This window comes from Bombus pascuorum, chromosome 14 (assembly GCF_905332965.1).
Source record: "Bombus pascuorum chromosome 14, iyBomPasc1.1, whole genome shotgun sequence".
NCBI lineage: Eukaryota > Metazoa > Arthropoda > Insecta > Hymenoptera > Apidae > Bombus > Bombus pascuorum.
In genome coordinates this window covers 844,005-858,914 of record NC_083501.1, presented here as the reverse complement: position 1 = coordinate 858,914, position 14,910 = coordinate 844,005, and the positions used below count along the sequence as shown (strand labels likewise).

At 39.1% G+C, this 14,910-nt stretch overlaps 1 protein-coding gene and 1 long non-coding RNA gene across 4 annotated transcripts in view; one reads left to right on the top strand and one right to left on the bottom strand.

Annotated features, from left to right (window-relative positions):
• LOC132914294 (sushi, von Willebrand factor type A, EGF and pentraxin domain-containing protein 1) overlaps positions 1–14,910 on the bottom strand; it is a 52,207-nt gene that overhangs the window by 28,467 nt on the left and 8,830 nt on the right. For all 3 annotated transcript variants that reach the window (XM_060973280.1, XM_060973281.1, XM_060973279.1), the window contains exon 2: positions 1,113–1,188. In XM_060973280.1, the coding sequence (XP_060829263.1) occupies positions 1,113–1,184 (72 nt within the window). In that variant the 5' untranslated portion in view covers positions 1,185–1,188. The remainder of the gene's footprint in view (positions 1–1,112; positions 1,189–14,910) is intronic.
• LOC132914342 (uncharacterized) lies at positions 4,372–5,230 on the top strand. The gene is made up of 2 exons (XR_009659565.1): positions 4,372–4,784; positions 4,871–5,230. It is a non-coding gene; the product is annotated as an uncharacterized LOC132914342 (long non-coding RNA).

The following is a 14,910-nucleotide window of genomic DNA, read 5'->3' as shown; positions in this document are numbered from 1 at the left end:
CGCGGAGTACGAGATCAGTTCGATAGAATAGAAAAATTAGCGCGAAAATCAAAGTTGTCTCACGCAGTTGGAAATGCACGAAACGCTTTCCTGACGCGTTGACGCTTCCTATACTCAAAATGTTGCAACTGCGCACAGTTGGTAACATTGTTTGCGCTTCGGATAGGGCACACGCGTGTACACGCGGCCTGAAATTCACTTTCACCTCGCACACACACTCCACATTCAGGTCCCGAGCAAACGGCCAGCCAACGATGGCAACTCCTGTGGGGCTCGACATGCCAATTACTTCATAATCCTCGGCTCGATTTCTCAAGAATTCTACGCCAGTTGTTGTATAGTGAAACGAGGATCCTTGATGCCCTGCTGGCACACCAAGATGCTACGTTCAAACCGACAAATCTCCATTTGATCCTCGCGTGACGCCCTCGCGTTTGCGTGTGAATGAACGGTTCGAAGATTATACCTTAGACGTATCACTTTCCGAGTAATTTTTATATTACAAACTGAGAATATCGGAGGATATTGTTTTTGCGATAACACCATAATTTAGCTTTTAATTTATTACTTAATTTAATTATTAATTATTTGATCGTTTTCTTCGAGAAACGAAAGGTCTTTCTTTTTTTTTAATACGCAAAACTACAACTGTAAGGTGCAAGAATCTATCGACCAAAATGGTTCTTACTTTGATCAAAGATGATCGATTTCAAACGCGATACGTTTAATTCAAATCTTTCATCTCGAACGCGTCGTATATTTTATTTGACGGCAAACTTGCAAAGCTTAAACGATTTACCAAACGATGTTTCCGATAATTTTGAAGATACTTTTAGAATCTGATATTCGCGATCGAAGCTACGATATATCCGATAAATGAAATTTCCCTCTCGTTAAATGTATAAGCGTATCGTAGTAAGGTAAATCGACAAGGATGAGATCGGCGATGAATCGAATCGTTAAAAATCACGTTGTGACTTCTCGACCCGATTTCGATCGCTCCATTATATTCACTTCGCACGACGGAATACGTTTTTACGCGGGTAAGTGTGAAACAATGTAGACCGCGATGTCATCGAAAAGCCATAGCGGAATAATAATCGAGCGCTCACCTGAGACTCCGTTAGCTGAAGATGGCACAAGAGGACGGCGACCCACACGGCCGCCAATTCTCTTATCAGCATATTCCTGTAACAGAGAAGAAAAGAGTCTCGTTTGAATAAACTGTTCATTAGCATCGACCGTTCATTAACATCGGGGAAAGAGAAGACGAGGGAGATGCGTTTGAGCAGTAACACGACTCGAGGACTATATGCAGGCCTTGACACTTTCGAAATACAGTATTTGTATTTAAACGAGGTTGATCTCTTCGTGACACAAAAACTTTATTATAATTAGAAACTATTATGTAAATTTCTCCGTCTAAAAAACATATGGTAGAGTCTCGAGAGAATAATTAGAGAAAGTGAAACTAGTTTAATTAAATGCTCGCAAAAAGGCAAGTTAACCTGGCAACAGAAACGTTCGGTCTCGACTAAAAGTTAATGAAATAATTTTGTCTGCCATGGATGTCTGTGATAATTCGAATTATCGATACTTAATTTTAGAACGCATCATTTTACTCAATCTTCTGCATTTTACAAAGAGTGTTATAATTCTATAGAACGGCGAATAAAATGGAATGCCTTGGAACGAATTATCCTGGCTTAGAAATATCGTTTGAGAGTCAAAGATCAGATAGAAGGATCAAACGAAGTTGGTCAGCGCTAAATATTTAAATACAGAGTTCAGCGAGGCTCGTCGTTCGCCTACGAAATACGCGGCATATAAAGTCGCTCTATGTATAGGATGTACGCCGGTTCCCATAAAATTCCTTACGGTTTCTGCGGCTGAATTGTGGCACAGCAGTAGCATACCCTGCCGCGTAATCGAGAAACGTGATAAATCTCCGCAGACATCGGGTTATTATTTAATGACGTTTCATTATGCCAGTCATCCTTGATTCGAACAGGGTTAACGTCGTATAGTCTAACGATAAGTGCGAGTCGGTTCTAGAGAACGATGACTACACCAGATTCCTGGTGAACCAAATAAACGAACACGATCTTTCGATAAAATAAGAATACTAAAGTAACGAAGAGCAAGCAGGGTAAAGAATTCAAAGTAACCGCATCGAAGGTTTTACCACCGACCCAAAATTCGCCATGAACGTACCGAAATAATTCTGCGCAGCAATAACTCTGTCAGATTCCCGCCGAATGCAAACGAACGAACGAACGAAGCGCAGCAGGAGGCCAACGACTTGGATTTCTCCGTTGAATCCGACACGTGAACGGGTGCGTTCGTCGCGAAGGAAGACACACGCTCGTCGGTGAATCCCCTTGGGAACCGTTATACCGCCACCGATAATCGACAGAGTCGCGGAGAGGCGAAGGTGGCAGGCGTTTGACTCGGCTCGCTCAAGTCCGGCCAGATTTCCCGCAAGCGTAATCGTAATCTCGTGGCGTGGCCAGCCTAGACGATGCAGACTTCCTGTCGATTGCAGGTAACGGGTCTTCCGGCCCGGTCGAGCGATCACAGCGTTCGTTCAGCGCGTACACAATCACTGAAATATTCGTACGCTTCCAATGGCTGAACGCGATTGACAGTTTTCTACGTTAGAAATTTCAAAATTGTTATCGATGCTGATGTATGTTGGAATAATTAAGCTTGGCTAATATATTATATTCATTGTTATTATATTTATATATGTGTGTATATATAAAACGAGCAACGTTAAAACGCCGAGTCGATCGAAGAATTCTAACAGAGTAAATATATTTGACGCGCGAGAATCGACGATTAGAGGAACGACCTAATTATGTGTTCGAAGAGTGGGAATCGAGGTAGCAGCTGGTTCCTTTCGCAATGGGTACCGTTACCGTTATCGAGTGCTCTCTGCCATCGCATTGTCCGCTTCTCTTTGATTAATTCCTTTGAGACGGACGTTGATGTTCTCGGCAGTCGTATTTTTTCACTGGATCGACGCGAAGCGTTTGTTTCTTGGGTTTAGGATCGGATATAAGGTTTCGTTGTCTCATACAGCGGCTACGAAAGATATTTCCACCCCGTTGTATTCATTTTATATTAATCACTACGAAATGAAATTTTGTTCCGATCAAATATACAAGATTTGCCGAATAAAGAAATTTCTTCGTCGCACGTAGAAAGTTAGCAAATAAAGAAATTGCCATGTCCGAAAGAAACGAAGAACACTCTTCTTAAATTATTATACTCGTGTATACACTACACATACCCAACTAGAAACTCTCAAAAATTCGTGAAAGCACGTTAATTTACCTTTGTCTCTGTCTTTTCTATTTGCCTACGGTATCAATGCTCTCATCTTCCCATTCAAAATTCTCATCCTCTAAATTGATGATAAAACGCTTCCCAAGAAGAGAAGGATTCTTTGTCGGTTTCCAAGTATGTAGCATAGCGAATATTGGGAAGAAAAGAAGAAAGTAGACTGTAAACTCACTCTTACTTGAGGCCAAACCGAAAAAAGGAAACTAGGAAATAGTCGTCGAGGAGCTAATTAGTAACTCGCAGAAAAACATTTTGTCTTCTTATTCGAAGCGAGTAGTTAACACGTACGACTGACATAGTAAACTAAAATTAATGCGAACCATCAAAACCAACTAAATACATCCCTTAGACGTCGTTGTAAATCAAATCGTAGATCGTACATCGCGGATTTGTTTCTTATAATTTTATGATCCATCGAATAGGATAATAACCGGATAATATGCAATTTACGAAAGCGCTAATATCCGAACTTTATAAATACTGACATTGGCACTTATCGCGCCAAGTCACGGATGTACGATCTAATTGAGTTTTACTAGAATTTAATATCGCCAATTAAGGCTCTTATCAAACATTTTATCGGCGAAAGTTTTGAGAACGGCTTGTTACACAAGTTGCTCGTTCTCGGGGTAGCTCGGAGAGCAACAGGAGCGCCAATTGCACGTGCACCGCGCACGCACGCACGGTTCGCGCGACGAGTTGCGGCTAATTGCAGACCCACGGCTGACGTAACTGCCCGCGAGCTCGTGGGAAGCGAGTCGCACACCTACGAGCTCGTGAAAACCCACCGGGTGGTTCGCGAAAGTTTATTATTTTGCCGGCAGCAGTTCGTCGCCGCGCTGTAGATGCGCTTTTATGCAACGCCCCATTGTTCGTCACGATGATTGCGCCGAAGAAACGCCTAATAGGACGACCATAGTTGTCTGCGACGGTATTTGTTAATCCTGCAGGTTTCTAGAGTTTTGTGCTCTTCAGGTTGCGGGCCATTATGGCTTCTTTGGGAACCATCGGAGGATAGTACCGGCTAAGAGGATACGAGTTCGGACGTAATGTTTACTCCTCGATACTATTACGTAGCTTACACGACTTGATAGAAAAAACTACGCAAAAAGTTTTGCCAGAGGAACACAAATCGCGAAACAGAAGGTTGTTTTGAAAGAAAGTCGAAGCTCGGTGTGTCGATGCTGATTGTGGCAGATACAGCGACCCGAAAAGTTGATCGCGCGTACTCGGATTTTAAACGAAGTTATCCCTACAACGAGACAAGCTAACAAGGATAGAAAGACTGGAATTATTGATCGTATCGTTTATCGCACCTTTCGCGTCAAGCTGAGCTAAAAATGAGAAATCTAAACGGCCCCGAAAACGAAGGGAACCTGATACGCGGCAGACTAAATCACCGTCACTTTTCCAACAGCACCTGTTGATTTATACCGGTAACGCGGTAATAGGAGAGAGGCGACTTGGCATGCGAGCAATTTTTCGAGTCACTCTGTATGTCCATATATATATAATATCGCAGGAAAGGGAAGGAGCACCGACGATCAATCTGCAGGAACTCTGCCCTTGATAAGGATGTTACCTAGCAGTAAGGCTGCTAGAGGTTGTTCGTAGAAAGTCTCGCGAAAACAAGTTGATTCGGTGCATAAATCGACAGGTTGAACTGGAAGGGGTAAAGCACAGGTAAAGTGTACGATGATGCAACAGAAGTTTGAATGGTAAATGATGCAAGAGCGAGAAGAATGAGTATGAGAAGAACCTGAAAACGCCGAAACTTAACCATCGCTAATTATGAGCACGAAAGGACTTTAATGTGCGTATGATAAGGAGAAAATATCTTGGTTTAATTCTTCGTTAAAATCATCGCAAAATCTCTTTCGCTTATTTTATCGATTCAAAACGATATTAAAAAGATCATCGTGATAACTAAAGAATATACGCGACGACAACCATCCCACGTCAATAGAAACGATAATAAGAACATTCTTTCGAAGATTTTTACGCAAGCGTGACATTTGAATGCGTTTGATTCATTAAAAAAACGTAAACGTACAGAGACATTTAGTGTGATTAGCATTGTTCGTGGAAAATTTAGAGATATCTCTTGGATACACTTGCTAAGAAATTGTAGTTTTTAGAGTAGAAAAAGAGAATACTATAGACGCGTGTTGCAAGCTGCCTTCACGCAGCAATTAGAGTATATCAAATTAGGAAGGCGTTCCTCTTCGCGTTGTTGCTACGGGGTATTTGCGTTTCTTTCAGCACGAAGCCCTCGATTTACAATGCAGCTCGTTCAATCTTTATCAACTTGCACGAAAGTTATTGAAACCATAAATCAAATGGCAAAAGGTAGTTTGGTCTCTGAGTTTATGACAAATTTCTTGACTAAATTCTAAATCTGGTAAAAAATCCTGAATCTGAAACAAAAGAAGGTATAGGCTAAGGCAAAAGCCTAGAGGACGAAGAAAAATAGTTTACAGAAACGATAGAAAAAGAAGAAGTAAAGAAGAAACTAGGAAGACTAATAAAAGACCAAAAAATAAACAGACAATTACGAAACTCGATCAGAACCAGGAAACTGAAAAAATGTAAAAGAACAAAGTAAATCATTGCACCTAATCGTTCGTAAAAGAGGGAGTTTCGATATATTTCCTTTAGTCCCGGCTGAATCCAAACTACAGCAAACAAAACCACGCGAAACAAGACGCATGAAACAAACTTCTACGATAAATATCCGATACGTCAGAGATAAAATTACGCGAACAACGATTCCAAAAATTTCAATTATGACATCGTCTTGTAGTTACATGTATATACTTTCGAGGTATTTGTGGTGGAATTCCTGTATGATTTCGATATAATTAAATATAAAAATTATGAAGCCACCCGGACTGCAAAAAGAGAAGGTAGTATAAATATAATTAGATAAAATAAAGTTTAAAATCGTTAAACTGCGTGAATTAGTTACTTTTGCGCTAAACAATTTTATCGCATTGGTAGCAGCCATCTGTTCCGCGGTATATATTACAATTTAATCGTTACTCTCGTCAAGTATAATTTCATTTTATAACGTTACAGCGTTTCTCTTTTCTTGCATTATAAATTTCCTATTTTTCCCTTCATTTTAAAAATGTCAGAAATTTTATTTTATCGTTCAACCGCGCCACAACTGTGGGCCAAATATCTCGCGACACGACATTGTTCGTGCGTCTATCTTGCTGTAATTACAACTCTCGCCCTAATAAACATACACGCGGTATATCTCGTCCGTGATATCGTACGAACAACATTGCGTCGCGAGATATCTCGTCTCTGATAACGGAGCGAAGAATATTCCAACAATGAAACACTTTGGCTTGGGGCTCGTTAAAACGGATTAGAACAACTTAAAGAAGCGCCCAGGGCAAAACAGACAAATGGAGGGAAATCGCGATATACGGCTGTAGGTCAATACTAGAAAGTATTCGAATTTCCTGGTTTACCAGCACGAAACGGCGCGTGTAAAAAGCGAGCAACCGCTGCAACCAGACACGATTCCACCAGCCTTTGGCGTGAAACCACGCACGATTTCGTGCAAGTCGTTATTTCCTTGGATCGCATAATACGATTTATAAGTCGACCCAACACCATGTAAGATACTAATAAAGTAACACGAATGATACTTTATCGAAGACTAGAACAGGTGTCAGAAGGATGAGCGTCATTTCGGTGATAATTTGGTCGATAAAATCGATAAGGACGAGGTACGATTGCTCGTTTTAGGAATTGCAAAAATAATTCATTCTTGAATTGTGGTAAGAAATTTTCGAAAATAAAGTTGTCTGGGAATTTAAGGCATTGTGCGTATAATTTTGAAGTAACCTTTATAGTTATGGTAAATGTAAATTTATAATTAAAGATAAGTGCATTTTGCTGTTGTCAAAACTAAGGAAACGTGAAATTTGAAGAAAATGATGAAAACCAGCGAAACAAATTGGCATATATTTGGATAATTTAGTGAAATATGCGGCACTACAAATCGGACAAGAAGTAACTGAAAAGTCAATACTCGAATAAGTATACACCTGAGATTCTTTTCACACTTTACAAGTTCTTGCAGGATCCGCATTTGCACGGTCCTTTTTACACGATTTATCCACTTTTACACGGATTTTAACACGTGTTAAACCAACTATAGGTACTTTTAAAAGTAAGTAAAAATTAATAATAACGAGAAAATGAGCGTCAGCGTGTAAAATGAGTCTGGGAACTGTAACTGGAAAGTCGATCCTCAAGATCACAAAGATTTTATTCGCCGATTATTACCAAAGTATCTCGAGCAAACTAATTCCTTTGCATAGTTATCCAGCTCGTCGATCTAAGTACCGTTCTAGAAAATCTTTCGCTTATTCGCCCGAGATTGCCGTTCATTAGAGTAAAACGTCGAGACGATAGTTCTCGATGCGTTTACCGATCGAAAGGCACTCGTATCTACATCCTGCGGGGAACTTATCTCTCCACGTTTGCCGACACCATGCCAAATAACGGTTTCGACGTAACCAGGAAGTGGCGGTAAAACGGTAATTACGATGATACTGGAAACATACTTTCTAACTGGACCCCCGGCGATATAGTTTTAACAGCTGTTACATCGGCATAAATTAGCCGGGCTTGAAGTTTGCATTTGCAGCTGTGCATCGTATTTAATCGGTTTAGAAAATCAAAGTATCGTGTACTCGTTTTTGTCCAATTTTTATTCGATTGTTCGCGCAGTTGCGCGTGATTTTACAACGCGATCTCGATCTTATTTCGATACGTATCTTATATTTCGAGTGGTAATTTTATGCCGAATAGAACAGACTATTATTAGCGATACAGACGGGTTTGTCGTAAATGTAAGGTTTCCTTTAAATTGGCTATGAAAAAAATCGTGAATATATGGCAATTGTTTAAACAAGGAAATCGGTTATCGTTGTCGAAAGTAACTTTGTTGCATAATTTCCTTTCTATAGAGCTATTTCTTTATAGGATATCCATTATTAAAATAACCATTATCTCTACAATTTCTTATACTCTTAATCTATTACAACGATTTACCCGGAATCTATCTTGATGAAAATCATAATAAATCTTGAATTATGTTCAATTTCTTCCTTATTATTCCTAAATAAAATATCAAAAATCTTCTGAAAAAGATATTAAATAGCGGGTCTCTAACGTGTGAACGAAATACCTTCCATCTAAAATTATCCGCGTCCGTAAAATCGATGAAAAGGACTTTTAAGTCGAAAACGTTCAATGGAAGAAGATTTCCAAGTAAGTTAAAAATCTTCCTATGTTTCCAACCTTATCCGTTAAAGTATTTAAAACGCATAGTTGACATAAAAATGTCGTCGAACTCTACGAACACGGCTGTCACGAGACGCAGTACCGGTTGGTATTGTTCAGCGACCACTTCCGCCGCCTTAGATGGACTTTCGCCGCGACTTCCGCCCCTCAACGAAATTGGTAATCGATACCAGAAGGTTTCACGATTCGAAGCACGAAGACGCTGACCTTCGCAGCAGCTTTTACGTAACCTCTTACGGATAATGGTAGATATTCCTGCGAACTCCTAATTGAATTATTTATAGAACGACGTTTGATGTTGTCAATCTGCATTCAGCTCTAGGTACAAGACTCGTTTCGATTCCTTTACCTCTTCGCGATTCTTCTTCTTTCAACGATTATCCTGCTTTACTTTCAAACGACGATATTATTTGTTTTATACCTCCGATTGACAGACTGTTTAAATAATGTTTGCATCTGAGGAAGAATATCGTTCTCCTTGTCCTTTCGTTTAATCGTTCTTCTTGGAGCATCGGTTAATAATCCATTAGCGATCGAAAGGCAAATTTTTAATCAAACATTCTATTTATTCTTTCTTCTAACAATTTCTAATGTCACAACGAGCATCTATCTTTCCCAGTAGACAATTTTTCTTATTTTCCCTAATATGTTACTGCTACCTTTCGCAATTCTACAAATTTTTACGCACAAAGTAGAAAACAGAATGTATTAGAGATACATAACATAAAATGAAACGATTCACCGTAATTCACTTGCATTCATAGTAGTCTTTTATTTTCCTTCGTTTCCTTTAATAATTTTCTCTCCGATAATTATAGAAATTTTCCACATATAAAGAAGAAAATACGTCTTAATAAACATACAATGGAACATTTCACTGCGACTATATCTGTTCCACTACACAAACAATTTTAAATATTCTGCCATTATTCGAACTTTTTCTTTTCTTCTTGCCTCTTTTATCCACCTTTCCTCGCAACAAATTGCACTCCTATCGTTATATAACTAATTTCTTTTCTCCGGACCAGTAATCGCGCGGTTCTTGCTTTGCGTCGCTCCAACGACGTTAACGTATTAACGTTAAACGCATTCGATGCGTTTAAGCGCCGTAGAAACTCCAAGCTGTTAGGAAGTGAATTTAGTGTCCCGTTCGTACAACGGTGAATGGGTTTTAATTTCATTCTCCCATGGGTGAACGAGCAACCGACAAAAGGAAGACATTCGTTCACTTTCGTTGCGGATATTGGCGAACTTGATCAACGTCCGCTTGCGTCTCGATATCGTAGCTTACCGCGGATTACATCGAACAACGTCTACGATAATATCCAATAACGTTATTTCTACGTACAATTATCATTGTGACGTGATCTCGAAACTTTCACTGTGCACAAGTTCTTTACTTTTTAATGGAAAAAATTAATTTGTTGCTGTTTTCTTTGTGCGGGGATTCTATTTACGTTTATTTTGGTTGGTGAAAATTCTCGTTCAAGTACTAGACTTCATAAAAGATATAACTTAGAAAAAACGAAGCTGGCATCCCGCTGGGGGTAGCCGCCCACATGCTATATTTATTTTTTATTTATATTTTTTTTCTTCACCAACAAGATATAACACTTTACCAAATGTCCACAAGGACAAATTGTAAAATAACCAAAATAAAATAAAAAAAAAAAAAAAAGAAAGTACTAGACTGATTCACTGTGCACATCATATAGGTACGTTATACGAGTATTTCGAACTGCCTCTTATGAGCAGAAAATATACCAGACGCGTTAAACTTTTAGTTTTACGTTAATCCTAATATTCTATAAACATTAAACATCGTTATATCGATCCATCGTTTATCATGGACTAGTTATAGAATTACTAATACAAAACATACTATGTACGTCTATTTACGTTAATCCCAGTATCTACAATTATCGGCACGTTAATCCAGATATTCCACAGACTAATTAATATTTTACGAAACAAACCGAGCGATCTGGAAACGACCTACTAGTTCATCTATAAATCTCTAAAAACCTACATCAATCTTCTCAGATGTCTCATTCCACGACAAAATTATCTCGATTATGTTAAACTCCTCTACGTTGATCTAAATTATTATTAAGAACGTATTAGTAATATTAAATTCCGTGAAAAAGAAATTTAGAGATCGCAAAACGTTTCACTAATCTATCCGCGAACTATAAAAAAATCACCTCGGCAACTTACATAAACGTACTAAAATTATATCCTACGATAAAAGTGGAAAGATTCCAGAACAACTGATCTTTAAATTACAAATCTGCGAGAAAGTCGTAGAAAAATGACTTGATCGGTCTAAATTAATATTGAAAACGTATCGATATTAAGTGCTACAATAAATAACCTACTAATCCCATACGCTATGAATTCCCAAAGACCTACATAAATATTCCAGCACGTTTCATCCTATAGAAGAGCGCAGTGCGTAGACTGTTATAATTAAAACGCGTAATTGTGAGAGAGCACTCTTGTTTCAGAGAGCGCATTGCCTCGTAATATGCAAATGGAAACTGCAATCAGTCGGCCATTTGTACAGTTCATTGTGAGTCGTTGGCGGTTCTTTCGATGAATGGGCCGACACGTGACCTAATTACCTTACGCGTTATTACCATGTGCACCATAAACGAAGCACGCGTGTCCTTTCGTGGATCACCAGCAAGATCCTTCTCGCGTCAGAGGATGTGATCTAATTTCCGGTCATCATCGATGCGCTCGTGATCGCGTTGTCCGACTTGTTACGTCCCACGGCTAACGGGAATACGCTCGACTGGCATGATTAATAAAAACGCGTTCGCGCGCGCCAGCGTTTAATAATACATCGCGAGGCTAACGTTCGCGCAATTACAATACCATCGTCTTTTATCAACGGCTAGCGGAAACTAGACCCGATGTAGGACTATGTTCGCAATTGTTCGATTTCACAATGAGTTTCAGCGTTCTTTAGACTCACAGCTGGTTAGAACGTTTTTAAACGCAGCGGTTCACCAAAGTATTTGGTCTCTTACCGTTCGATGACCCGTTTTATTTGGAAAAAGCGTCTCGAACGAAATTTAATTTGCCCCGGGATGGACATCTCGCGACGGCGACAGTTCCTATATACTCGATGGTTTCGAGATTTCAAGGATTTTCTTTGTTCTTTTTACATTTATACACCAATCGATGTATTTCTTAATTCTGTAGAAAATAACGCGATTCGTATACTATTTACCATAGGAAATGCACGAACCGAGATTATATTCGTTCTTGCAAATAACGAACAATAATAACAATGATATAATATATTCTCGAACAATAGACGAACGCCTCAAAAAGGAACAAGTTATACATTCGTAAATAAGCTTTTCACTAATAATTGAAAATTCAGCAAACGACGACACCGTGACAATCTGACGGGTGAACAGGAAGTGAGAAGTCAAAACCGAGCATCGATTGCGAATTCAAGGAGCAACGTCGTCGTATTCATCGGTTGGTTGGTCGAAATTGCTTTTAACAAGAAGGTTTCGCGTGAGCGGCGAGGGCAACGCGAAATTAAACGCACGCACGTAAAAACAGCCGGCTTCGTTGTGTGCAACGCGTGTATAGCGAAGATAGGGTTAAGAAGAGGGCCCCCTCGTAACAAAGCCGGCTCTTCAACTTCCTTTTGCCGTGTTATTCCCACAAGAAAACCTGAAACGTACACCTACGAAAAGCTGAATCCTTGCGGTGCGTTCAACGTCTGACACGTGCAAATTTCCTTCGTCTTCTCATCGTCCATCGATTTTTTTTTAAACCAAACGTTGTATCATAATTCGTGGCATACATCGTGCGAATCTCGATTAACAAAATGGTATAGAACGATTCATTTGGAAATCGAAAACTATGGTATCTTTTGCAATGGAAAATCTTTCTTTTCTTGCGATTTATTTCAAGATAGCGTCGTTCAAATCTTCTCTATCCGAAGCTTTGTTTCACGAAATCCTTACAACGGACCAACGATTTATCGTATCTCTTTCTTAATTCAACTATTTCTTTTTCCTGAAATTGATTTCATAAAACCTTCGTTTCGATATCAAAAATAATTTTGATACTATTATTTACGTGTCTTTTCCATGACTCGACGATTATTCTTTTAAATTTCATTTAATAGGACTCTTAGCTCTGCAAAAATTCTCAAATGCGATTTCGATCTTTTCCATGACTCGAATTATTTCTGAATAATTGCACGTCGAGGAATAATTTCAGATCGTAGCCTCTGCAAAAATTGTTTCCAAAACTCAAGAATTCTCTTTCCTAGAATCGTCGCCGTAGAACTTCAGCTTCCCAAAAAGCTGTTAAACCTGAAAGTCTCTACGTAGGATTCCTCGACTGAACTCGTCACACCAATTCCCAATGCAAAGTAACTACCGACGATGAGGAGAGAGAAGCGAGAGGCCAGAATCGAGCGAGCAAAGACGCAACGTTCTTCGAGCCCCTTTCGTCATCCAGAGGCAAGAATTATTGAGCAAGCGCATTCCTAGTTCCTCCAGCCTTCTAACTTAAAACCTATCCAGCAACAGGTGAATTTCCCACTCGGTTATATCGAAACCAGGTTATCGACGCGCGTTTAATTCAATCCTCTCGAAGAATTGCATGGTTAAATAGAGAATTACGATTCGACGGTGGTCACGTTGATTCTCGCTGAATTCCACAGCGTAATTATCGACTCTAGCAACGTTCTCTACCGGTTACTCGATTTTGCTTTTCCTACGTACATACGCGCGTCGACTGGCTCTACCGTTAACGTCGTTAATATTCAACTCATTAGTACGATGAGCTCGGTGAGCGTGATTATTGTCGAGTTGGTAACGAACGAGGAGCGACGAATCATCGCGAAGGACACCATTAGATATTTGTATATATGTATTATACGCAACAGAGATAGCTGTTACGATTAAAGTGTATTTCTATGCATTTATGGGAAAGCTGAAAGTGAAAAAGTGTGCCTAATAATAAGAAGAATAAAGGTACACGTATAATGTACATAATAAGCAGGAATATTGAAAATACCTTAAGTATAATGCTCTGTATAATGTGTAACAGAGTAAACCATTTTTCCCAGGGTCCATTTTTTTAATTATATTCACATAGATGTATATTTGCGATTTAATCGCGATTATATTATTGACAGAATTCGAAACCAATTTGGAAACGTATATAGAAATATTTATCATAAACATACGGTCGCATTAGATTTTCAATTGCAACATGTCTTATACGACACGTACGATATATACCGTAGAAAGGTAATTGCACGTCGTTCTATTTATTACGAAATTTACATGCTAATTAGTCAAACTCGAGTATTATACGTTAAATTTGATACTTTCGTATAACTATGAAAATGAAAGAATGTAGAAGTTGACACAAAAAAGAAAAAAAAAAACGGTCAATGTAAATACCTGCTGTGGCCATTATACGCGAAAGCATTTTACGGCATAAATGTTCCTGATCGACTGTATATCATGGAAAATACCTTGCAGCGATATTTTATACACGAACCATCAAGGTTAGTGGTTATTATGATTCGAGAATAGATAACGTCACGTTGCTGGTTGCAGCAACGAGCACGTTCGTCGTAACAGGGAAATTTGCTTACTGCTCGTTTAAAATGTCGAGAAGACACGTATAAATGTATAATAAATGTATAAGAGGAACGCCTTAGTGAATGCCAAGCGTATTGTATGGGGTGTGTCGGTGTTGTGCCGCGATGCGGTCTGACCACATTGCAATATTATCTTGCAATGATATTTCGTAACTCTGGCTTTTGAGTTTCCGTTTCTAACGTGGTTCGAGCGAAACTTTTCTCTCTGAATACCTGTTTTCCTTGATAATTACGTGAAACCATTCGTAACCAAGGCATAAGGCAATTTAATTCGTTTCAGCCAAACACATGTTCCATGCTTTTATGATTAAATATCGCGTTCGGTCGAATTTGCCGCGTTTCCGTAGAATTTACCAGGTTCAGATTTTTCTTCGTCGTTAATTCTAAAGCTTGTCGTTACACCATGAGTTTGAATTTTATTTTGTTATATCTCAATGCGATTCGATTATTTTCAATTTCCATCGCGGTTCCCAATGAAAATTTTACAACAACGAAGCAAAGTGCATGAAAAGTTCATCTAACAGAACAGGCGATCAATTTCGCCGATTTCTTGCCAATCGACCGACATACTTGAAATATCCGGG